At 50.5% G+C, this 25,290-nt stretch overlaps 1 protein-coding gene across 1 annotated transcript in view; it reads left to right on the forward strand.

Moving 5' to 3' along the window:
- The window catches only part of CNGB1 (cyclic nucleotide gated channel subunit beta 1), a 71,972-nt gene that overhangs the window by 16,425 nt on the left and 30,257 nt on the right, over positions 1–25,290 (forward strand). The window contains exons 13-20 of the mRNA XM_070451240.1: positions 27–195; positions 1,088–1,378; positions 7,565–7,739; positions 8,396–8,432; positions 16,891–17,053; positions 20,649–20,756; positions 22,828–22,985; positions 24,070–24,225. Coding sequence (XP_070307341.1) covers positions 27–195; positions 1,088–1,378; positions 7,565–7,739; positions 8,396–8,432; positions 16,891–17,053; positions 20,649–20,756; positions 22,828–22,985; positions 24,070–24,225 — 1,257 coding nt within the window. The remainder of the gene's footprint in view (positions 1–26; positions 196–1,087; positions 1,379–7,564; positions 7,740–8,395; positions 8,433–16,890; positions 17,054–20,648; positions 20,757–22,827; positions 22,986–24,069; positions 24,226–25,290) is intronic.

Raw genomic sequence — 25,290 nt, forward strand, 5'->3', positions numbered from 1 at the left:
TCCCCCATACCCTGTGTCCCCTGTAGTCAGCATCCTCCCTGGAGAGCAAGAGGAGTCGGATCTCATCCTAGAAGAGGTTGACCCTCACTGGGAGGAGGATGAACACCAGGAAGGCAGCATCAGCACTGGCTTGCGGATCTCAGAGGAAGCTCCAGCTGATGAAGAGAAGGGCGAGGTGGTGGAGCAGATGCCCAGGTGGGAGCCAGAGAAGGCCCTGAAAAAAACATTGTCTGGGAAGATAACAGGCATATGATACAGAATCCCCAAGGTACAAAAGGGCAGAGAGCGGGGACCAAGCATACCTTCCCCTACCTATCCCTCCCACCAGATACACATCTTTCTCCCCATGGGCACAACAGCTGCCAAGGTTCTTCTGTAACTTTCCAGGGCCTATTGGAGCATATGTGATGATGGATTCCCTTCATTTTTTGCACAAAAGATAACATATCACATCCATCGACCTTATTACATTCGTTCAACATTGTACCTTGAGATCTTTCCACATTGAGTATATGGAGATCATACTCATTTTTTTCAACAACTGCATAGAATTTCATTGTATGGATATGCCATACTTAATTTGTCCACTATTGATGGCCATTTTTATTATTTTAAATAATTCTGCCACAGGCACTCTTGTTACATGTCCCTGAATGTGCATGTGTGTGTATCTGCAGGATACATTTCCAGAATGGAGTTGCAGGGTCATCGAGGAAGGGAGTGTGTAACCATGGTAGTGATGGCCAGGTCACCCTCTGCAAGGACAGAAGCTTTTCCATTCAGCCCCTATGGAGTCTTAGCCGCTCAAGTCAGGAGGCCTCAGGTCCACAGGTCCATGACCTGTGTTGCAAAGATGGGGAAACTGAGGACCAGGGAGGGTGAGGGGTGACCTAAGGTCAGCACCAGGGCAGTTGCGGGCCAGGACAGGCCTCTCATGCAGGGAGGGAGCCTTCATTGCTAGAGAGAGGCCAGGGCTCCCCAGGTGCAGTCTTGGGGTTATAGGACATCCTACTGAGAACTGGGGTAGGAAGTGGACTTGGGGTGCAGCTAAAAGTGACCTCACCTCTTGCCTCTGACCTCAACTCAGGGAGCTGCCTCGGATTCAAGAGGAAAAAGAAGAGGAGGAGGAGGAAGAGAAGGAAGACGGAGAGGAGGAAGAAGAGGAAGGCAGAGAGAAAGAGGAGGAAGAAGAGGAAGGCAGAGAGAAAGAGGAGGAAGAAGAGGAAGGCAGAGAGAAAGAGGAGGAAGAAGACAAAGAAAAAGAGGAGGAAGGCAGAGAGAAAGAGGAAGAAGGTGGAGAGAAAGAGGAAGAAGAAGGCAGAGAGAAAGAGGAGGTGGAAGGCGGAGAGGAGGAGGGAGACGAAGAGGAGGAGCAGGAGTAAGACACTAGTGCGCCTGGCTTAGGGATGACCCAGGGAAGTGCTGCCGTGGCTTTTGGGGTGGGAATGCTTTCTGCCTCTCATGGGAGCGCCTCCCTTTGTTCTGTGCTGTGTTCTGTACCACTGAGCGCTGATTAGAGAGGCTAGGGGGCTGCTGGGAGACCTCCACTGGGCTCATAATGACCTTGGGATTCACAATACCCAACACTCAACAACCACCCCCACCCCACCCACCCCTATACGTGCAAACAAATGTAGAATGCACCTCCACAAGAAGGGGGTTTTGGGGAGAGGATCCTGAGCCATGCAAGCCAGACAGAAGGGCAGTTGGAGAGATGGATGTACATGGAGGTGATGCGCAGATGGCTGTATGCCTGAGTGGGGTTCGAGGTTAAGAGGCTGGACCGGAGATATAAAGGCAGGTGTCCGGTCTTGTAGATGGAATTGAAAGTGGGGCTAGAGGAGGTGCCTGGGGAGTGAGTGTGGATGAAGGAGAGACCCAAAGGCCAGATTGGAGTTCAGGAGGAACCAGAAAGGACCAAGGAGGAGGAGAGGGAGATGAGAAGAGTGTGGGACCTGGAGGCCCAGTTGGAAAGAGTTTCAAGGAGGTGGAAGTGAACTGCGACCTCACAAGCAGCCTGCGTGGCCCAGGAAGAGTGACAGTGTAACGTGAAGTGGGAGGAGATGATCCTTCAGAGGTGCCAGCTTGTGAAGGCCTTGAACTTGACTTCCTTGGAGCAACAGGGAGCCATGGAAGGTTTGTGAGCAGGGGAGTGACACAGGCTGGCAGCTGCATTGTGCAGCGATTGAAGCAGGAGGAGTATCGAGGTGGCTGGGTGATTTAATCTCTCCCCTTGATCAGACCGGGTGATTTCGTCTTTCCCCTTGATTCGCCCCCCTGGCATTATTCCCTGTCCCTGTCGTTTTGCCCTCTCTGGTACCCCTTGGCCCACACCCTGGCTCCCTGTCCCTGTGGCCATGGCCTAAGGCAATATAGCACTGCGAGTGTTAGGGACCCAAGCTTTGCTTCTCTCACCAGAGTGACCTGGGTGAGCAGCAGGTGGGCATAGATCTTCTGCCTCTACATCTGTAAAATGGGAGGTCTGGCAGTGGAGATAATAGCCCCTGCTGAGTGGTCAGAGGGCCGGCTAAGAACAGATGCAGTAGGTGTGGAGTATGTGGTCCATCAAAAAGGTCCACCAACCTTCTCATCTCTACTAAGGGTCACTTTTAGTCTCATTCAGGAAACAGTTAAATCATGAGACCACATAGGATTTGGGAGCTAGAAGCCTGATTAGTCTCATCTGCTTTCAGTCCACGCTTGCCCAGTTCACATATAATCTTTCTGTCCTTAGCAGGAGGCCACATAACTACTTGCTTGCCTCCAATAATGGGGAGCTCACAACCTCTCAAAGGCTATCCATTCCATCCACACATACCTCTGACTTAGGAAATTATTTCTTCTGCCAAAACTAAGAGTGCTTCCTTTTGGCTTCTGTAACCTGGTCCTAATTCTGCCCTCTAAGGCCCCCCAGAGCCAGGATGCTCTCACTATCCAGTGAGTGCCCCTCCCTAAGTGAAGACCTTGGGTGCTGCCTGGGTCTTCACTAGTACCGCCCTATCTGCTCTCTTCTTTCCACTTGCCTCTGGGTATAGTGCAGAGCTCTGAGCTGTTCTGCCATCAAATCTTCATGCCCAAAACACAGGCCTACAAATCCCTTTATATGCCATGGCTCTTGAACTAAAACACCACTTGAAGGCCAGGGAGCCAGTGCACCCAGGCACACGTACTAACTACACATATGTTCTCTGCCTAATACACATGGGCTGTCCACACATATCTGCACTGTGCATGCACACCTGCACACAGACACAGACGTGCTGGGTTATGTGCACACTTATGTGTTGTCAGGGCACTTATGCCCCCACACAGCCTGCAGACACGCACAAGTAACACAGGCACAGGTGCACTCAGCTGCATGGATCCACACGATACACAAGCACACGCATACAGTGACCTGTGAACACTGCCAGGCACGTACCTGATCACACACATATTTGTCCAGAACTTCAAACTCAGGGAACTTTGGGGCTTAGGGCCCCAAGTAAGGACAAGGGTCTTGTGATGACAGAGTGGCTGATCCCAGGCACAATGCCAGAGGGTGTCAGGCGTGGGACAGGTGGCTGGGCTGTCACCGGCTGGGGAAGGATGCTCTTGCCAGCTCTGTGGAGACATAGGGGTTACTGATGACGCACAGGCCCTGGTAACGGGCAGATGGTCGCCTAGCGACCTGATCTCTGCTGGCAACAGCTCGGCTTTTCCTAGCAACCACAGCCTTTTGGTCCCCACCTGGTCTCCCTGGGGGCGTTTCTACAGAGTTCCCTGCACGTCCCCTCAATCTGATTAGAAGCAGAAAGGATTGGAGGCTCATCCACCACTCAGGTCACACTGGCTCTGGAGTTCGCCTTGCAGACTCGGGGCTGGGCCGGGGCTCCCCAATTCTCCACTGGCACGCACCGACCCAGGGCTTGGGATGAATGTCATTGCCCCCAGCTGAGCTCCTGCATCATGGGCGTTCCTGTTGGCAAAGACAGCAAGACCCAAGTAGGTGCCTGATTCTCCCTAAGGGCTCCCCTCCTTCATTCTTCTGGGGTTGAGGGATGCTGGGCGAAGAGTCTACAGTGAGGTCCTTAAGCTGGGGACACGGCCTGCTTTGTGACTTGAGGGAGGAGCAGTGGACTGGTAAACTCTTGCCAGAGGCTGTAGCTGCTACTTCCCACATCTTTTAACTCAGAGAGCTGGGACCTTTGCGTTCCCCGCCTCAGCCAGTCTGTCTGAGCCTCTGTTTGCAAATCCCAGGAATTTGGGAGCTTTCCAGAAGTTCATGGCCTTCTGCTTCTGGGCAGGTCAGGAGAGGGCCCTCGCAGGCAGTGGGAATACTCCCGCTCAGGAGCAATAAGATTTTTGGGCACATGGCTCCCCAAACAGCCCCTGGTGAGGCTGACAGGGCCACCATAGGGCCTGTTCTGGTGTCTCCATAGCTGGAGATGTTTGTGTAAAATGTTCTTCCATCTCCGTAGGTGATTCATAGGTCGCCGCCTCCTCTGGGATTAATAATAACTACGACAGGAACAGTCTTAATAACAGCCGTCACTTGATGAGCACTTGTGTTCCCTGCCAGGGCTCCTACTGCTAATCCCATTTCACAGATGAGAGAACTGAGGCCCGGAGATAGCAACCCACACGTCCAGGGTGCCCTGGCAGCGAGCGCAGAGCTGGGATTGTGTCCCAGGTCAGGCTGGGCTCCTAAGCAGACATCTGGTACTGCAGACAAGGAACGGTTCAACTTACCTATGTTTAGAGATGGAGAATCCAGATGACTGGACACGGGGGGGGGGGGGGGGGGGGGGGGGTTGACTTTTCTCTTAGCTTCTCACTGGCACTTCTAACCTCACTCAAATAAGCCAGGCTGGGACTTCTCTGGCAATCCAGTGGTTAGGACTCTGTGCTTCCAATGCAGGGTTATGGGTCTGATCCCTGGTCAGGGAACTAAGAGCCCACATGCCATGCAGTGTGGCAAAAAAAAAAAAAAAAGGCCAGGCTGTATGGTAGAGGCTGAACAAGTCCTACCCATTTGACAGATAAGCAAATGGAGGCTTTCCAGGGACTTACTTTCCATACCTGATTCTAGAATGAGCAAGACCCCAGGAAGTCTCTGACTGGGACTGTGGGAAGTTCATTTCCTGGGCCTCCTTGCTCTGAGAAATGAGGAGGCCACTGCATCTGTTTCAGGGAAGGAGAGTCAAGTCAGCTTCTTGCAGCACCAGCCAATCCCCCCCCTTCCGGGCAGGGCCTTCTCTGTTAGGCTTGAGGGCATGGTTTCTGTAATACTCTTAGAAGCCCTCCAAGAACATTCCCAAGTGGTGCTGGTGGTAAAGAGCCTGCCTGCCAGTGCAGGAAATGTAAGAGATACAGCTTTGATCCTTGAGGCGGGAAGATCCCCTGGAGGAGGGCATACCAACCCACTCCAGTATTCTTGCCTGGAGAATCCCAAGGACAGGGGAGCCTGGCGGGCTACAGTCCATAGGGTCAGAAAGTGCAGACACGACTGAAGCGACTTAGCATGCAAAGAGCATTTTAATTTCTTTCAAAAGTAGATCCAACTAATAAAAATAAATGGAAAAAAAAAAAAGCACTGCCCACCCCCAAAAACAAAAAAACAAAAGCAGACCCAACAAATGAACTTTTAAGATGGAAGAGAATATTTTAAATATAGTATTAACATGTTAATCTTCATATGAATTCAGTCACAAAATAGAATTTTAAGTATTTATTTATTTGACTGTAGGAGGTCTTAGTTACAGCACATGGGATCTTGTTCCCTGACCAGGGTTTGAACCTGGGCCCCCCGCATTGGAAGCACAGAGTCTCAGCCACTGAACCACCAGGGAAGTCCACAAAATAGAATTTTAAAAACATACTTATGAAGGAAGGGGCCCATGAAGGCTGATATGCCAAGCCCTGTGAAAGTCATAATATGCCCTTTACATTAAGAAAGTCTGTTTCTTCCTGGGCAGGACAGAGTGACAACTTAGGCCCCTCACAGTGGAAATATGTAAACAATGAAGAGAAAGAAAATGAGTTGGGTGCTTTAATCCTCCAGACACTCACCTCACTCATCCACATCACCTGGGGCTGTGCAGACACTCAGAGAGCAGCAGTAGAGTCTGAAGGACTTGGCACTGGGGTCAGATATGCCCATCTTCTATCCAGATTCACCTGGTACAGGCTGTGTGACCTTGGCCAGGCCATCTGACCTCTCTGAGCCTCTGATTACTAAGCTCAAATGGGATCAATCGCAGCTGGGCTCTTAGGGTCATTTGGGTGAGGATTTGGTGGGACATTGTATGTGCCAAGAGCTTGGCCCCATGCCTGGCACTCGGCCCTTGGGAACTGCTGTGACAATATGATTGCTGGCTGATTCCTTCTCTCAGGCTGCTGTCTCCAAACCAACTGGGCCCCATCTCCTTACCCACCTCAGAGGCTGAGACTTGCCCCTTTGGGTAGAGGATGGGGGATCCAGGTTTTCTGGGCAGCAGATGCTAAAGAGCATCCTCTGTGAGCCCCTCGGTGACAGTGGTCCATGGTGTGGGTTGAGGCTGCTAGGAAACCGGATCTAATTCTAACCACAAAAATCACATTAGCCCTTGGTCCCAAGTCATCATTTTAATCCAGAGATTGTACACAGGCATCTCAGGGCCCAGTTTAGCTCTTTGAGATATTGACATATTAATATAGATGTCAATATAGATCATACAGTTTAATATAGATATTAGTTGGGATGAATTATCAGCCTCTAAAGATGGGGAGATCCCATTTTTCAAAGGTGTAGTTCAGTCTTTTCCTGAAAATCAGCAGATCTGGCCACGGGACACTCATTCCAAGCAAAATGGGGTTGCTGATTCAGATGGGCAGGGGTTCTCTGATTTGCCATATTCTCCTCTGTTCCCTGTAGTCTCACCCTGGCCCCCTATCACTCATGTATACTTTTGTCTGGGCCAAGGGCCCCTGAAACCTTCAGCAGTTGCAGTGTGGCTCCGACCTCATGGCATGCAAAAAAATCAGGCTGTGTGTCTGAATTTTGTGTGATGTGGGACAATATGCTGTGTGATTTTGGTTAGGCCAGTTGACCTCTCTGGGCTTCACTTTTCTCATACTTCCTTCTCTGCCTCCACCTTCAAGGTTGCCTGGAGACTCTAAGAGGGGAAATGCTGGGCATAGATTTTGAACACCATACAGTGCCTGTTAGTCTCCCCCGCTCCAGAGGATGTTTCCTCAACACCGTGCTCCAGCATTTTCTTTGCACATGCTGTTCCTGTTTCCTGGACACCATTCCCCACCTATTTCCAACTCACAGGCCACCTCCTCTGGGAAGCCCTCCTTCCTAGCATAATTGTGGCTGTGCCCTTCACAGCCGCTTGCTCCAGCACATGATGCAGACTGTGAGATTGTTAACAGGACGTGGTATCTGCCGCCTGCCTGGTGCTGGGAGCTTCAAGGCCGAGGACCAATCCTTAGACATCTTTGTGCCCCAGCTCCCAGCACAGAGCCTGGCACTCAGCACAGCTCGGAAAACATGTAATATCCGTTACTAACCCCAGACCTTGCCTCCTGCCCCTCACAGTCACAGTGTCCTGCTGGATAGTTATCTGGTGGCACAGAGTGAGGAGGACCAGAGTGAAGAAAGTGAAACCCAGGAGCAGAGTGAAGTGGGCGGAGCCCAGGACCAGAGTGAAGTGGGCGGAGCCCAGGAGCAGGACGAAGTAGGTGGAGCCCAGGACCAGAGCACCTCACACCAGGTATGGAGCAGCGCCAGGCCTCGTGCCCAGGCTACCTTGGAGGCCTGGGCCAAAGTCAGTGGAAGGTTATGGGGCCATGTCCACTTTGTTTATGGGGGGTGAGGGTTCAGCTGATGAGATGCCCATCAAATAGAGAAGAGTGGGATGGTAGTTGCTATAAGGCCCTGCTTGTGTCAGGGATCAGATGGAGTCAAGAAGGGCCTTGGCGACATGGCTGTGAGTGGGCAGCAGTGGTCCTGGACTCCAGTCCTCATGTGACCCTAGGTAAGACCCTACCCTGGACCTCAGTGGTCACCTCTGTAAAATGGGGCTAAAAACCCCTCTCCAGAGTTTTGTACATGGCTGTGGGCTGTGAAATGTGGTGCCAGGCGGAGAGTGCCGTGGGGGCTGCTTTCGTTGCTTTGTCTCCACACACAGAGGGTTGTCCGATAATTTCCCCTCATGATATGTGACAGGTCCAGGTGTTGGGGCCTGGGGCTCCTGTGTGCACTGGTTGCTCCAGAAGGTGGGCTGCAGGTATGACCAGCGGGCAGGGTAAGGAGTAGACTTGGGCCCATGAAGATGCTTGAGGGCAGATCCCCCAACACTGGCTGGGCTGGACCAGGGCAGGGATGGTTGGATGGTCACCACTTCAGTTTCCTCTTTATCTTTCGCAGGAGCTGCAAGAAGAGGCCTTGGCCGACAGCTCAGGAGGTAGGCGTGCAGTGGGGGTGGGGTTGCATAAGAATGTCTGGGCTTCTTTCAGGCTGGGGGCAGCCGGGGCATAGGGGCAAGCCCTCCGCCTCTGCCTCTCAACTCCTCCCCCTCCCTAACTCATCCCATCCTCAGGCAAAACCCATTTTCTGCATCTTAGGGCCACATAATCAGAGTCTGATGATGTATTTCAAAGGCCCCAAGGGAATTGCCTTGAGGCCCTGCCCCCCACCTTCCTCCCTCCCCTACCCCACCAGAACTCCAGGTGTGCGCGTGCCCACTCAGTCCTGTGCGACTCTGCAACCCCGTGGACTGTATCCCACCAGGCTCTTCTGTCCATGGGACTCTCCAGCCAAGAATACTGGAGCAGGTTGCCATTTCCTACTCCAGGGGAATCTTCCCGACCCAGGGATCGAACCCGCATCTCTTGCATCTCCTGCATTGACCAGCGGGTTCTCACTGCACCACCTGGGAAACCCCAGGACCCCAGGAGGCCTAGGGAAACCCTACTCCCAGCTAATCCCTCCTGCCAGCCTCTTCACTGGGTCCACAACTCTCTAGGCTACAGACCAGTGAGAGTTTGGCTCATATGTATCATACCTGAATGAAAACTGGGGCAAGAGCTTGCTAAAAGCGTGTCCTAGACTGTGTCTTTTGAGTTTTTCCTTACTGCTGAGATCTTTGGTACAAGTTTGGTCATTTGTTACTCCGACCCCCAATCCTGAGAACTTCAGGGATGACAGGCCAGAGTCTAGGGGAGTGAGGCCAGCTGGACACTGAACCCAGGCCTTGCAAACCTCCACAATCCTCAAGGCACTAGTAGTGCTCCAGATGCCCTGGGAGACAGACAGACCATTTTATAGATGAGAAAACAGGCTCTGTGTGGGCAGCAAGAACACAGACCTTCATGTCACTCCTGGCTCCCCCTCTTCCTTTCTGTGTGGCCTGGAGCCAGTCTGTGACCTCTCTTAACTGTGGCTTCCAAGTCAAGAAGAGGGGGAAGTAACAATACCTACCTCACTGGGTTGTTGGGCAGAGTGGGGGTGACCATGCATCCCTGGCCCTGAAGGAGGAGACCATAACTGGGGTCATGAGCCTGTTCCCATGCAGCCAGCATTGGAGATGGGATGGACCCAGGTTTCTTAACCCCAGGTGTCCTGAGTCTGCTTCCTACCTGGTCTTTGAAAAAATCCTTTGTTAACTTTAACCCAAATCTACTGGAAGCCCACTAATTCTGCACCCCACAAAGATGAACAAGACCAGGATCAGGGGGTGCAAACTAGGGCTCCATGGGGCTGGTTCCACACCCTTCCCCAGGTCATTTGGAAGCAGGTGGCCTGGGAATCACACTTTGAGAAACACTGAGGCATGGCCTTCTGTCTGCCGCCACTTGAAAGTGTGGCTCTCAAACCAGCAGCTTTGGTGTCACCTGGGAGCTGCTTTAAAATGCAGAATCCCAGGCCCCACACCAACCAGCTGAAGCAGAAACTGCACTATCACAAGATCCCTGGAGATCTCTCTGCACATTTGTGTTTGAGAGGCAATGGCCTTGAGTCGTGGTTCTCATGACTGCGATTGGAATAATTTGGGGGAGAGTTAAAAAAATCCTGGTGTCAGTCTTCACCTCAGACCATTAAATCAGAACCTCTGGGGGTGGGCCTGGGCATCAGGCATTGCCAGGCCTCCCTAGGCAATTCCAATATACGGCCTATTTGGGGAACCAGGGACCTAGGAAAAGTTATTGTTTCTGGTTGGAAGTGAAATTAATTGAGCTCCAGGGTTTCTTTAGGATGGAAAATCCTACCGGACTAAGAATGTTTGAGTGTTAGCCTAAGAGCCTAAGGAGTCCTAGGTTCTTTGATTCTAAAGTAGGAAATGCTATGACGGTTGGTTAAGGAGAGAAAGTGCCAGAACTGGGTGGTGCTCAGGGCTGTCTCTCAGAGCTGTGGGTGGACCAGCCGCATGACTGGTATTGCCCTCCAGGGATGATAGTGATGCTTCAGACTCTGGGTGCACTGCTGAAAGTGCAGGTGGGACTGGGCTGGGTCTGTGTTGGCACCGGTGGGGAAGAGCCCCACCTTCTCTGCCTCTCCCAACTCTTTGCTCCTCATTGCAGTCCCCAGGGTCCTGCCTCTGCCTGAGACCCCCTGGCCTCAGCACTATGGCTAAGCCAGGCCGGGACATGGAGCTGAATCACCTAGTCCAGGACCAGTCGCCTGGCCAAGTGACCCCCAGGCTTGCCCCCCCAAACCTGGTGGAGCACCTCCCCAATGTGCCCAGCTACCGCCCTCCCATCACCCGCATCCCTGTCCTCATCTCCCGGAGGACAAACCTGTCCAACTCCAGCTTCGTCAAGGAGACCAGGAGCTCAATCCGTCGTCTAGGTAGCGTGAAACTGCCCGCCCAGCATGCTGGTGTCTGTGTTGTGTGTTTCTGCATGGCTTGGGCTGATTTCTGCATGGGTGTTGTGGTCATGGTGTGGGGCTGCTATTTGGGCTCCTGGAAAACCACCCCTTCTTCCTCTGCTGACCAATGCCTTCATCTTGCTTTGTGATGATTTAAGGCATAATAGCCCCCTTCTCTCTGTGCCTAAAATTCCACAATTAGCAATTCATTTTTGGGGGGTTAAACGTGGCATTTTGCAGATCATCAGTTTTTATACGGGTTAGTCACTCATACCCTAGTTTAAACAAGTCATTCAGATCTCCAGGCCAGTGAAGAGGCTTGGATCAAGGAGGTGGGTCAGGGGGAAGAATAATCCGAGGGAAATAGACCAGGAGATGAGGTGAAGGTCCACTGCAGACAGAATCTACTGACCTTGAGAGTTTGCTGGGAGCTGGACTTTCTGAGGACTGTGGCTGTCTGCCCAGCAAATTCTCTTTCAGGAAAGGAGAAGCCCCCAGGTGTTGACAGGCAGACCCAGAGGAGAGGCATCCTCAGGGGCCAGTGCAGAGAGAGAGCCTGTCTGGACCCATTTATTTGTGACAGGTGGCCCACAGTGGCCTTCAGGCTCCTGCTATTTGCTGCCTGCTGACAAAGAGCTGGGGGACATATTGGTGCCTCGCGGCGAACCCCTGTCACTTTGAGTCTGCCTTGACTCAAACCAGACCTGCCCGTTTTGCCTTTAATTCATTTGTTTTTGGATGGCACTGGGCAAGGTTGTCTGCAATGTCCACAGGCAGGTGAAGCTGAACATTTCATGAGAAGAGATCCATTCTTATTCTCCCCTCCTCCTGGCTTGAGGTGGACGCAGAATGGGGGTGAGGTGGAGTAAGATCACCTGGCCAGGTGACCCCGGGGCTTGGTTGGTTAGCAGAGAGCACGTAACCCCTGAGGTTGGGGGTGGCGGTGGCTCAGGGATGGCTCAAGGCTGTCTCTCAGAGCTCTTGGGCAGACCAACCTCATGACCAGTGATGTTCTCCACATGAGCTCCTGGGGATGACACACCAAGCCCAGTCTTCCAGGCCAGCCCTAAATCTACTCACTCCAAAGGGCCCCCCATGTCCCCCACCCTTACATCACTTCTTGATTTTTGTATATTCTGCATCAGCTCTGCTGGAACAGGGCGTGACAACCCACTATAGTATTCTTGCCTGGAGAATCCCGTGGACAGAGGAGCCTGGCAAGCTACAGCCCATAGGATCACAAAACGTCAGACACAACTACAGTGACTTAGCACGCATGCATGCAAGCATGTACCAACTCTGCACTTATTTGCTTATTCACTTTTTCATTCAATTCAGTGTATTTAAATAGGAAGCTTTACATTATAATTCAAATGGAAAACCAGCCCGGCCTGCCATAAATAGAAGGGCATAAATAGAAATAACCACAAAGACATGGGGAACTAGGTCGTGTTGGTAATTTCCAGTGAGGTGGGAGCCCGCTGCAGGCTCATAGCTGAGTCTGCAGAGGGGAGCTCAGACACGTCTGGGAGGCGTTGAGGCCATAGCAGCACTAACCTGAGGTTTCCTCTCTGCCCACGCTGGATCCAGAGAGAACAGGAAAGGGGGGAATGGTCTCATTCTGTGTCATCCTTTGTCTTGGCTGTGCCATCTGAAATCATCGCGTGCCTTCTCTGGTCCCTGGGAGCCCCATGCTTTGAGAAACAGTCGCAGTGACACATTGGGATGGTGGTCTGAACCAACTGTGATTGACACCCGATGATTTTAGATGCTGTGGTCGAGGCAATGACAGCATGCAGTGACAAGGTTATTTCCATTTCAGTGGTTCTGCTCGGCACAGAAGTCTGTATGTAGGCTGGTCACCAACCTCAGGGTGGGCTGAGAGTTTTAGCTCTGGAGCCAGGATGCCTGGGTCCAAATCTGGGCTCTGCAGCAGGTTTCTTAACCTCTCTGCTTGAGTTTCCTTCTCCACAAGATGGGGACAATGATAACAATGACCTCATAGAGTGGCTGGGAATGATGAAAGGGTTTATATATATATATAAATAAAGCACTTAGAGTTTAGTGAAACAAATGCCTAGTAGGCACATAGGAAGTGCTTAACAGTAAATATTATTATTCTCTAAACCAATTTAAGCATACAATATTATTCTTTGTATTCTTAATCATAGATTCTTATTCTATAAATCAGTATAATATAAACAAATATGATTTCTGTTTTGAGTTCCTACTCTGTCAAACTGGCAGGAAATGAAACATTGGGTTTAGGAGGTCCCCCTACCTTTGAGAGTGACTGAGTTTGTAGGGTCTTAGGCAGGTTGAGGTAGGGGTGAGGGGACCACATGGTCCCTCCCAGGCTCCCTAAGACAGCCTCATGGATGCTGAGGCCATGGTGTTTTTTGCTGCCGGGGGGCCACGCAGGAGGCACCCGGGGCCCTGAGCGTTTTTGAGAAGCTGCCTTAGTCCTGGCTGCCCCCAGCCCACTTCCAGCTTCCCTCTCCCGAGGTCTGGGGGAAGCCGGGGGAGGTCCCTGCCACCCTATGGTTCTCCTCTGCTTTGCACAGCCTGGGGCATCTCTGGTGAGTCTAGCAAAAGTCCTGCTCATCCTCTTTTCCTGAGGGCTTAGGGTTAGTACAACAAATGCTCCAGAGTCTTGAGGTCTGCCTGTGTTCCCTCCACCAACCTTCATAATATGCTGGCTTTTCCCATATGGCCATTAAAAAAAGCTCACATATCCAAATGTTTCAAAACACGCCTCTCCACATTCTGGGGGTGTGCATCTGCCTTGCTGGTACCCAGACCTGCACCTGGCTACTATTGCGTGGTTTGGCCCAGGTGTATTGGGGAGTAGAGGCACCCTACCAGCCCTTTAGCATCCTCTGAGCTCTGCCTAGAGGCAGACCTGTCCCCACAGTCCCTGGGGAGAGTAATGAAGCCCCAAACAGGGGCACACCCAGGCTCCCCAGGGAGGATCTGATTCTCAGGATGCGAGGCCTCTTGGGTCAGGAGAGGAGCTGAGGGGATTATTTCTGGGGGCTCTTGGCAGGTGCAAAAATAAGGAAATACCAAATGTCACAGGGGTAACACACATTACAAAAAAAAATCTGTCACCCTTGATTGTAGGAAGCTTCCAGATGTCTCCATTTGAGGCCCTTCAAGAGTGTGAGGCCCTGAAGAGGTAAAATTGTCACTACATGCAGATGACATGATACTATACATAGGAAACCCTGAGGACTCCACGCAAACACTACTAAATCTAATCAATGAATTTAGCAAAGTAAGGATTCAAGATTAATATTAAAAAATCAGTTGCAACACTTTATAATAACAATGAAACATCATCAGAAAAGGAATGTTAAAAAAAAAAAAACCCTTTTAAAATATCACCAAAAAAAAAAAAAAAAAAGGACTTACCTGGTGGTGCAGTGGTTAAGAATCTGCCTGCCAAAGTAGGAGACATGGGTTTGATCCCTGGTTTGGGAGGATTCCGCATGCCCCGGAGCAACTAAACTTGTGCGCTGCCACTACCGAGCCTGCATGTTGCAACTCCTGAAGCCCATGCTCTAAAACAAGAGAAGCCACTGCAATCAGAAGCCCACGCACTGCAACTCGAGAGTAGCTCCTGCTTGCCACAGCTAGAGTAAATCCTGCACCCAGCAGCAAAGACCCAGTGCAACCAAAAACAAATAAATAATTTAAAAAAATAAAACAACCTAGGAATAAACCTGACCAAAGAGGTGAAAGACTAATATGCTGAAAACTAACATGTTAGTAAAGTAAATAAGAGGATTCAAAGAAATGGAAAGATATCCCATTCCCTTCCAAGAGGATTGCAAGGATTAATATTGTTAAAATGGCAATTTTATCCAAAGCAATGTGCAAATTTAGTATGATACCTATCAAAATACCCAAGACGTTTTTCACAGAACTAGAACAAATAATCCAAAAATTTTTGTAAGAACTATTGAAGACCCAGAATTGCCAAAGCAATCCTGTGAGGCGGCCTAGGGATGGGAGCCACGGAGCAACAGGCGTAACTCTCCCAGACTTCAGATAATACTACAAAGCTACAGTAAAATCAAAACAGTGTTGTAAGGGTATAAAAATGGACATGCGGATCTATGGAACAGTGAAAATAGAGTCGAGAAATAAACCCATATACCTATGACCAATTAATCTCCAACAAAGGAGGCAAGAATATAAAATGGGTAAAAGACAGTCTCTTCAGCAAGTGGTGCTGGGAAAGTTACCTGCATGTAAATCAGTGAAGTTAGAACATACCGTCACACCATATACAAAAATAAACTTAAAATGGCTTGAAGGCTTAAACCTAAGACATGACATGTAAAACTCCTAGAAGAGAGCATAGGCAAAACATTCTCTGACACAAATCATACCAATGCTTTCTTGGTTCCGTCTTCCAAGGCAATAGAAATAAAAAACAAAAATAAATAAATGGGGTCTAATCAAACTTTTACAGGCTTTTGCACAGCAGAGGAAATCATGAAAAAGGAAGAAAGAAAGAAAAGACAGCCTATGGAATGGGAGAAAATATTTGCAAATGAGTTGATGGACAAGGGCTTAGTCTCCAAAATATACAAACAGTTCATACAACCACCAACAGAACAGCCCAATTGAAAAATGGGCAAAAGACATTAATAGGCATTTCTCCAAAGAAGACATACAGATGACCAGTAAGCCCATGAAAACTCAACAGCATTGATTATTAGAGAAATGCAAATCAAAACTAGAAGGTACCACCTCACACTGATCAGAATGACCATCATGAAAAAGTCTACAAATAACAAATATTGGAGAGGGTGTGGAGAAAAGGGAACCCTCCTACACTGTTGGTAGGAATGTAAGTTGGTACAGCCACTGTGGAGAGCAGTGCAGAGGTTCCTCAGAAAGCTAAAAATAGAATTACCATATGATCCAGAAATCCCACTCCTGGTCATATACCTGGACAAAGCTATAATTCAGAAGACACATGCACCCCTATGTTCCTAGCGGCACTATTTACAATAGTCAAGACATGAAAACAGCTAAATTCCCGTTGACAGATGAATGAATAAAGATGTGGTACATGTATAACTGGAATACTACTCAGCCACAAAAAATGAAATCATGCCATTTGCAGCAGCATAGATGCAATTAGAGATTATCATACCAAATGAAGTAAGTCAGAAAGAGAAAGACAAATATCATATGCAATCAGTATATGTGGAATCTAAAATATGGTGCAAATGAACCTATCTCAAGACAGAAACACTCACAGAGGTAGAGAACAGATTTCTGGTTGCCACTGGGGAGGGAGATAGAAGAGGGAAGGACTGGAAGTGTAGGATTGGATATAAAATATTATATATAGGGTGGATCAACAACAAGGTCCTGCTGTATAGCACAGGGAACTCGATTCAACATCCTGTGATAAACCATAATGGAAAAAAACATGAAAGAATACATGTGTATAACTGAGTCACTTTGCTGTACAACAGCGGTTGGCACAACATTGTAAATCAACTGTGCTTTAATAAAAGATTAAAAAAATGAGGTCTTGTACCCCCATGTCTGCTGCCCCGACTGGCCTAGGAGAGTCTCATCATTCCTACCTTGGGATGGGGAAACTGAGGCCCACAGAGAGGAAGCAGCTGAGCCAGACTGCCCCGGGCCAGACCCTAGGACTCAGCGGCCCCCGGGCAGGCTCCCCAAGCCCTTTCTCAGTGCTGCCACCCCAACCCCCACCCCAAGACCTTGCTGCTTCTCCAGCCCAGGGAAACCAGGCTGGGCTCCAGGCTGTGTCCGGGAGCTCCTGTGATGTCACGGCTGCTACCGTGGCTCCTGGGTCAGGGGCCACCAGGGCCATGGCCCTCAGAGGGCCCTGGACACTGCATCGTTGTGTCCCCTGCATGGAGCTCTCCTCTGGGCCCTGTTTGGAGGCAAGGCTGCCACAGGCTCCTCCACGCACACTCTCTGTGGCTTCCCCGGAGAACACAGCGAGGCTCTGGGGACCTGGCTCCTCTCTGACGCTATGTCCTCCTTCCCCTCCCCAGTACCTGCCACGGAAGAGCACCCCGAAGTGCAGGTGGAAGACGCTGATGCTGACAGTCGCCCCCTCATCGCAGAGGAGAACCCACCCTCTCCCGTGCAGCTGCCCCCGTCTCCTGCCAAATCTGACACCCTTGCAGTCCCAGGATCGGCCACAGGGAGCCTCAGGTCGCCTTCTATGCTTCTCTTGGATGTTTTGTAGCACTGTGCCATCTATGCACTTCGTAGAAGAGGACACTGGGGCCAGAGAGGGAAAGAAACTGGCCCAAGGTCACTCAGTGAGATGCTGTCAGCACTGCGGCCAGGGGGGCCCAGGGGGCCCACCCCTTTCCGGGTCTCCTAATTCCTGGTTTCAGGCTCTAGAAAGAGGTCCCTGAGGAAGCCCTGTCCAGAATACCCTTGATTGTATGGTTTGAAGGGGGTAATAGCTGTGACAGGGCTAATATTATTGTTAAAAATGATAGTGGAAATACCAAAGAACTCTAGATACAATAACCATCCCTCATCCCACCACCCTAGGTTAGGTTGTGGTTTTATTTTTCTGCCCTCTCTTCCATACCTTATTTGTGGGCCTAGGCTTCTGAGTGGTTTTAATTGAAGGTATGATTGGGTCACATCTCATCTGAGACCACATCTTATTTATTGAGCCCTTTTCCATATTGCCAGGCTGTCACTGTGATGCTGTGTTGACATCTTCCAGTGCCACATGTCAGAACAGACCTAACAGTCCTCGCCTGTTGAATACTGTCCACCATGGTGCTGTGGATATCTCTCTGGTCTTCTGCCCTCTGTCCCTGGGCTCCTTCTCGAAAGTGAAATTCCCGCTTAGGGTTGCACACACTGTTGTGCTTCTTGAGATAAGTTTTTAGTTGCTGCATGGTTAGAGGTGGTTTTGGACAACCTGAGCCGGTTATCTGAGACCTTCCTGTATAGAGCTATAGGCAGGCTGTGAGGTGCAGTACTGTCGTTTGTGAATGATTATTTAAGCTAAAGAAGAGCCACCAGTGCCTTTCCTTTTCTGGCTGGATTGAGAGATGGTTCCTTTTTCTTCATTAATTCTTGCTCTCATCCATGAGCTTTTGAGGAATTTCTCAGCTGAAGTCAGGCGCCTGCTGGGATAGAAATGGCTGGATGTGGTCAACAGAAGGTCCCTAGATTTTAATGTGGAGAAGAGAGGCATAGTCTCACCTGGCCTCAGAACACAGCTCACAGACGCATCAGTCCTCGTGGTTAATTCATTGAATCAAATACAGAGTATAGATGGCAGAAGATAAGGCACTACCGTGGCTGTAGACATCTGGTCTACCTCCCTCTAGTCCCTTTATTAGGGTGGAGAAACTGTACAGGTTGGGTTAGAGATGGATACTGGGGAGCAGGGAGGGGACTAAGGTTACATGGGGCTAGAATCCAACCTCCTACCTTTTGCTTATGAGCTGGGTCTCTGAGGCTCCTCTGGTTATCATTCATTTGCAGACATTTTTTGAACATCTTTATGTGCCAGCCTCTGCTCTAGGTGCTGTAGATGCATCAGGGAGAAGCCTGTCCTAATAGAGCTGATATTCTAGTGCGGTGGACAAGTAATCTAGTGTGTGAACAAGTAATCACACAAGACTCTTCCAGGGAGCTGCTAAGCAGAACATGACTGTGAGAAACTGGAGAAGCCTCAGCCTGAGCTTGCCCCCAAGAAGGAATTCTGACACCTGACATGAGAGACCGATGGGGCTGTCTGTGGTTAGGGATGGAATGAACATGGGGCAATTGATGGGAGCAGGGAAGCCACCCAAACAGAGGGGTAGAGGGGGGCATGTGGGCAAGGCCCTTCTCACAGCGCAAAGCTGTGGTTTGGAGTGAATCCCAGGTCACCACTTACCAGATGTGAGGCTTAAAGCAAGTCATTCAATCTTCCTAGCCCCCTTCTTTCCATGAGAAGATGGGGATGAAACATTCCCTGTACCTTAAGAATGTGAAAATTCAACCAACTCCTGTAAGTGAAGTGCTTAGCACAGGGCCAGGCCCTGGGCAGTGCTGGGGGAACAGAGCTTCTGACTGACTTCCACTCTCTGGACTCTCTCCAGGCCCTCAGAAGGCACTGGGCTGAGGGCAGGAGGGCTGAATTTAAGTCCGAGTTGTGAGATTTCTGCCCCAGTCTTCTTGTGTGCAGGCATCCTTTTTTTCAGTATTTATTTATTTACTTGGCTATCAGTCAGTTCAGTCGCTCAGTCGTGTCCGACTATTTGCGACCCCATGCACTGCAGCACACCAGACTTCCCTGTCCATCACCAACTCCCAGAGCTTCCTCAAACTCATGTCCATCGAGTCGGTGATGCCATCCAACCATCTCATCTGCTGTTGTCCCCTTCTCCTTCCACCTTCAGTTTTCCCAGCGTCAGGGTCTTTTCCCTGATAACTGTTTGGCTATGCCAGGTCTTAGTTGTGGCATGTGGGATGTAGCACCCTGACCAGGGATTGAACCCAGGTCCCCTGCATTGGGAGTGCAGAGTTTTAGCCACTGGACCACCAGGGAAGTGCCCCTGCAGGCCTCCTTTTAATTAGAGTGTAAAAGAGGCAAACCCATGAGCTTTGCCATTTTAGTTGAGTTGGCAGAAGATAACAGGGTAGTTCCAGAGTCTTCCAGAATAAAGCAAATGCTGCACATCCTTCTGACTGTATCCCTCTAGAAGCCCTAATGGTGGAATCCTGAGTCACGGTGGTGGGGAATGGTAGGAGTACCACATGTATTCAAATCTAGATACCGTCAGCCGAGACACCAGTAGTTCCAAATGCAGCACTGGTGGACTTGGACTGAATGGTGGCGACCCAGGATAATTTAGTCTTCATCCTTCAGATACGGAAGAGGGCGCTCCGGGAGGGGATGGGGCTTTTCCCAGGTCATACCACGTGTGAGAGCAGACTCCATGGCCTGTGGATGTCAGTTTTTCCAATCAGGGACACATCTGTTAAGGGAGGGAAGCTGAGTTTCTGGGAGAGTTAACAGGATGGAATGTGAGCCCTCACACCTTATTGGAGGCTGGAAGGGTGGTGTGATGGAGAAAGAGGTGGGGGTGGACTGGGGAGCTCGGTGCCGGTGCTGTCAGACTGGGTGGTGGAGGGAGAAGGATGTTTAAAATGAGACCTGACTGAGTGATAAGCACCTCATTGAGCTGGTTAGATTTGGTCCCATTTTGGGCTTCCCTGGTATCTCAGCTAGTAAAGAATATACCTGCAATGCGGGAGACCTGGGTTTGATCCCTGGGTTGGGAAGATCCCCGGAGGAGGGCATGGCAACCCACTCAAGTATTCTTGCTGGAGAATCCCCATGGACAGAGGAGCCTGGGGATTACAGTAGTCCATCGGGTCACAAAGAGGCAGACACGACTAAGCAACTAAGCACAGCACTCACAGTCCCATTTTACAGAGGGGAAAGCTGAGGCAACACAGAGAGTTTAAGTGACTTGCCAAGGTCACACACTGGGAAGAAGCAGGGCTGGGGAGCACACTTGGGTTTGCCTGATACTGAGTCAGTGCTGTTACTTTTATGGGAGGCCGCTGAACGGATGCAGAGACTAAGGTCCGGAGGTCGGCTGTGTCCCCTCTTCTCCCTTTTTGTTTCCCTGCAGGCAAGCGAGGACCCTTGGGCAGCACCATCCTCTGCCCCCACCTCCCACCCAGGATTTGCTCTGGGTGATCTGCAGGGCTCCAAGTTGGCTCCCCGCTTGTGGCTCCTGCCTCCCTGAAGTCCCTTTCCATGTCTGTATTCTTGCAGGAAGAGGCTGCCTTCCCAAGATGATGAGGCTGAAGAGCTCAAGATGCTGTCACCAGCTGCATCCCCTGTGGTCGCCTGGTCGGACCCCACCAGCCCACAGGGCACTGAGTAAGTGGGGGCCGCCTCTGGGGTCTCAGGGAGTCAGAAGTCTGGGTTGGGATGGGCAAGCAAAGGGAGGTGAGCTGGGGAGAGCATGGATGTTTTTAGAACACTCTGCCTGAAGGCAGACTGTGCCAGTGGTTTCTAAGCAGTAAGGGGGGGCGGGGTCCCCTGCCCTGGCTGCTTCTGGCTGGCCCAACAGTTGTCAAAATCTGGTCTGCAGAATGGGCCTGGGCTCTGGGCCTCCTGTGTCCTGAACCACAGAGGGTGGACCTGGGGAAGCCAGGTGTTTATAAGCTTCTCAGGTGATTCCAATGCAGCTGGTCCATGGAACAATGTTTAAAGGCCACTGTGAGGGCATCAGGGCCTGTGTCTCTGACATATGACCATCTCAAGGGCTGGGCCAGTGGGAGATGTTTTCCTAAAGGGCCTACGTAGGCTAGTGACAATGAATCCCCCAGCCCTGGGCTCTGGCCTGGGCATCTCACCTCCTCCCCAGCCACGCTCCTGGAGTGACCTCAGGAAACCATGGCCTTTCCTTCCAGTCTTTTTTTTTCTGCCTGTAATTTTATGGAGTTTATGCTTAGCAGTATCGCGGAAAGTTCAGAAAAGCCAAAGAAGCAGGAAAAAAATCCCAAACCTCACCTATCATCCAGTGATTCCTTTTAGTTACAGTGGAGTCTCATCTTATGCAATAGGATCAGGGTGGGGTTAGGGTTTATATCAGAAGATAAGGCAGAAATCATGTAGAATAATACAAATTCCCTTGGGAAAAAAGCTCTTAAGGTGGTCAGCATGGAGCCCTGGGTATTCCCTCAGTAGGTTAAGATGCTATAGCAAATAGACCTCAGTGTTTCAGTTCCTTAAGGAACAAGATGTCTCATGTCAGAGGTGTCACCAGATGCCTATTTCAGGGTCAGTGCACGACTCTGCTCTCTGCGGTCATTTAAGGACCCAGCCAACAGTGGCTCTGCCATCTTTCTGTGGCTTTCGAGATCTCCCTGGTCAGACTGGAAAGGGAGAGTGCCAGGCTGCTCTTCCATGAGGAGGCCTGGAGTTGCGCATGGCTTGTGCACGGAAGAAAGCTGACATGGCCACACCTGGGCATCGGGGCCCCTGGCTGGGTGGTGACTGCTCCCCAAGGTGGGTGACCAGTTCATGTCTCCTCCACCCCGGGCGCCATCTCTCACTACGACCCCACACTGCCTGTCTCCAGCTCAGCTGAACACAAGAGGAGTAGCTGGCTTGAGTTTCAGTGCCTCAATGTATGAAAGAAACAGTAGATCTGTAAAGACTAGTGTCACCGTCAGCTCAGCAAGAGGATCACAGGCCACTCCGCAGAGAACATGGAGCTAGGCTGATTCACACGGCCTCCCATCTCAACTCACCCAGGGCTCTGGACCCACGCTGAGCCGACTGTCAGGCAGACTCTCATTCATCCTGTCTATGTCTGTCTCTCTTGATGCAAGTTCATACATTTTAAATTCCTGTAAATTAAAAGGATTTGTAATGTATCTGTAATGTTTTTTTTATTTTCATTGAATTAAACTAATTAATTATTTTGCCCATGCTGCATGGCTTGTGGGATCTTAGTTCCCTGATCAGGGATCAAACCCATGACCTTGGCAGTGAGCACTCAGAGTCCTAACCACTGGACCGACAGGGAATTCCCTGCATGGTTTTTTTAATCAGCTATTTCCTAAACCTCAAAAAGTAGCCCCTGTCCCCTCTCTGATTGGTCCTGTATCTCATGTGAACCCCAAACTGAGCCTAACGGCCCTGAATTGAGTTCCAAGAGTTGCCCCCTAAATCACAAGTGGAATCCAAAGTTTTTCAGAATTGCCCATCTGAATCAGAGCCTGCATGGTACATTTCCTAAAATCTGGGTATCCCGGTGCAATTCCCAGGCTGAATTTCCTCCCAGGAGATATTAGGGTGGGTTTGATGTTTTGATGTCAAGAGGGAGACTGGGGCAGGATTGACCCCCTCAGGCCAGGTGGGATACAGATTCTGCCCTTGCCTGGGGGCGCAGGGGTCCCTCCCTACACAGTCCGCTCAGCTCTGGGTGCTGTTTCCACAGTGATCAGGACCGTGCAACCTCCACAGCCAGCCAGAACAGTGCCATCATCAATGACCGGCTCCAGGAGCTGGTGAAGCTTTTCAAGGAGCGGACAGAGAAGGTGAAGGAGAAGCTCATCGACCCTGATGTCACCTCCGATGAGGAGAGCCCCAAGCCCTGTGAGTCCAGAACTGGTGATGGTCTACCAGACCCGGGGTGCAGTGGGGCCCCTGGAACCCTCTTTGAACTCATGGGGAGGGTGGCCCCAAGAAAATGGTGGGGGTGCTTGAGAGAAGTGCAGATCTCCACTCTCTGGAATTTGAGATCCTTTATGTACAGGTTTAGCTCTGTGTTCAGGGGAGGAAAGGTCAGAGTTCTGGCCGATGATCCAGTTGTACTTAGCTCTGCCTCCCAGAGGGCAGGTTCCCTGGTTGACCCTGTGCCCCCTTCCTGCTGGCAGGCAGGTAGTGGTCCACCCTGGGATGCATGTTATGGTCTTACACTCAGTTGGTATCCATAACCCACTCTGGAACCACACAGTCTTAGTTTTCAAAGGCCTTGGTTACAAATTTATTTGGAAGTTTTCTCCTTTCAGAGTGCCAGGACAAAATAAGAACCACGCTGTCTTGCCAGGGAGGTTTTCTAGGTTTTTCCAAAGGAGGGCTATGCCTTTGAACTCAAAATATCGACAATGAACCTAGCAGAACCTGACTTCATAATCCTAAAGCTAGAAACATAGCCATATTGAATCTTTAAGAGCCAGTCTCTAGTTCACCAACAAACATCTCCATAGATGCACAGGAAGGCTGTGATCCCGTTCAATGTCTTGTTTTAGAGACGAAGGAGCTGAGATTCCTGTGCTGAAAAACCTAGGGCAATGTTTTCCTGATTCCTGGGGGTGGAAGTTCTGGGTACTAATGTCCCCCCACCTCCAGGGAGAACCAGGGTGTCCAAACACAGACACACAAGCAGACACTCAACTGAAACACCCAGCTTGCCCAGAAACACTTCATTTTAGGCAACTCCTGAGCAATGGTCCCCTATTGGTAGTAGGTAGGCATTTCAGAGCAGGTGCTCAGACTGCTATTTAAGAGGATCTGTGGGGTTTGCTGCAGGAGAACACACAGACCTTGTGGCTGGTTGTGGAGAACTGCCAGGGTCCCCTCAGCTCCAGCTCCAGTGTCTGCAGTTGGGGGCCATGTCTTTGCATCCTCGGCCTGAGCCCTGGGGCTCGGTCAGAGGGTCACCAGTGTTATCCCACAGCCCCAGCCAAGAAAGCCCCAGAGCCGGCCCCGGAAGTGAAACCAGCTGAAGCGGGGCAGGCAGAGGAGGAACACTACTGTGAGATGCTCTGCTGCAAGTTCAAACGCCGCCCCTGGAAGAAGTACCAGTTTCCCCAGAGCATCGACCCGCTGACCAGTGAGTCCTGGGAGGGCAGTGGGCGTGACCACCACATCATGGAGGGGGTGGGGCAGGGCAGGGGCGGGGCGGGGGGAGGGGCCCAAACAAACAAGTCCCTGGAGTAGGAGGAATACGGCACCCGTCTTAACAGGCCAGGAAACTAAGCACAGAGGAGTTAACTGGCCTAAAGACACAACTAGTCAGCAGCAGACTCAGGACTCCTGCCTCTTGGCCAAGTCTTTTTTCTACTCTGCCCTTACTGGCTCCTTTCCCGGATCTGCTGCTCTGAGCAGAGGAGAAAAAGGCTTCCAACATCTCAAGTAAAGTGCCTCTCACTTGCCTTTTAGCTCATTTTATATTCTTCGGGAATAACAAGCCTTCATATGTGCACAGCACTTTACAAAGGGTTTCCCTGCCTTTTCTTCCTTTTTTTAAAAATCTGACTTCTCCAGTGACTTCCCTGAGGAGGACAGAGCAGGGACCAGGGAGGGACTTTCCCAGGGTCACACATAAGTCACTGAGGGGCAGGACTCCGAGCCTGGTGTCCACAGGTCCTTTAAAATGCCCAGGTGGGGGGACTTCCCTTTGGGTCCAGTAGTTAGGACTCTGCACATTCACTGCAGGGGGCACTGGTTCAGTCCCTGTTCAGGGGACTAAGATCCCACAAACTGCTAGATGTGGCCAAAACATAAAAGTAAATAAATAAAAAATGCCCACGTGACCTACAGTGTCCATCCCTCCATGCACCTGTCCGTGTATCCATCTGTCCATTTTCTATGCATTGTTCACTACTGTGTATTTAGGAAGGCAGGAAATTTTTGGAAAATTTTTGGAAAAAGTTCAACCAGAGTGAGATCAAAAGTGTTTTCTGTTAGCTGTCTATGAACTAGTAATGACCTCACATCCCCTACTGAGAGTACTCAGTTTGTTAGGGCCTAGCTGTGATTTATTTTTATATCAAAGATAGTTTTTTATGCTCCCCTCCGACCAGGCTTCCCTGGTGGCTCAGTCTGTAAAGAAACCACCTGCAATGCAGGAGACCCAGGTTCAGTCCCTGGGTCGGGAAGATCCCCTGGAGAAGGG

This window comes from Odocoileus virginianus, chromosome 20 (assembly GCF_023699985.2).
Source record: "Odocoileus virginianus isolate 20LAN1187 ecotype Illinois chromosome 20, Ovbor_1.2, whole genome shotgun sequence".
Lineage (NCBI taxonomy): Eukaryota > Metazoa > Chordata > Mammalia > Artiodactyla > Cervidae > Odocoileus > Odocoileus virginianus.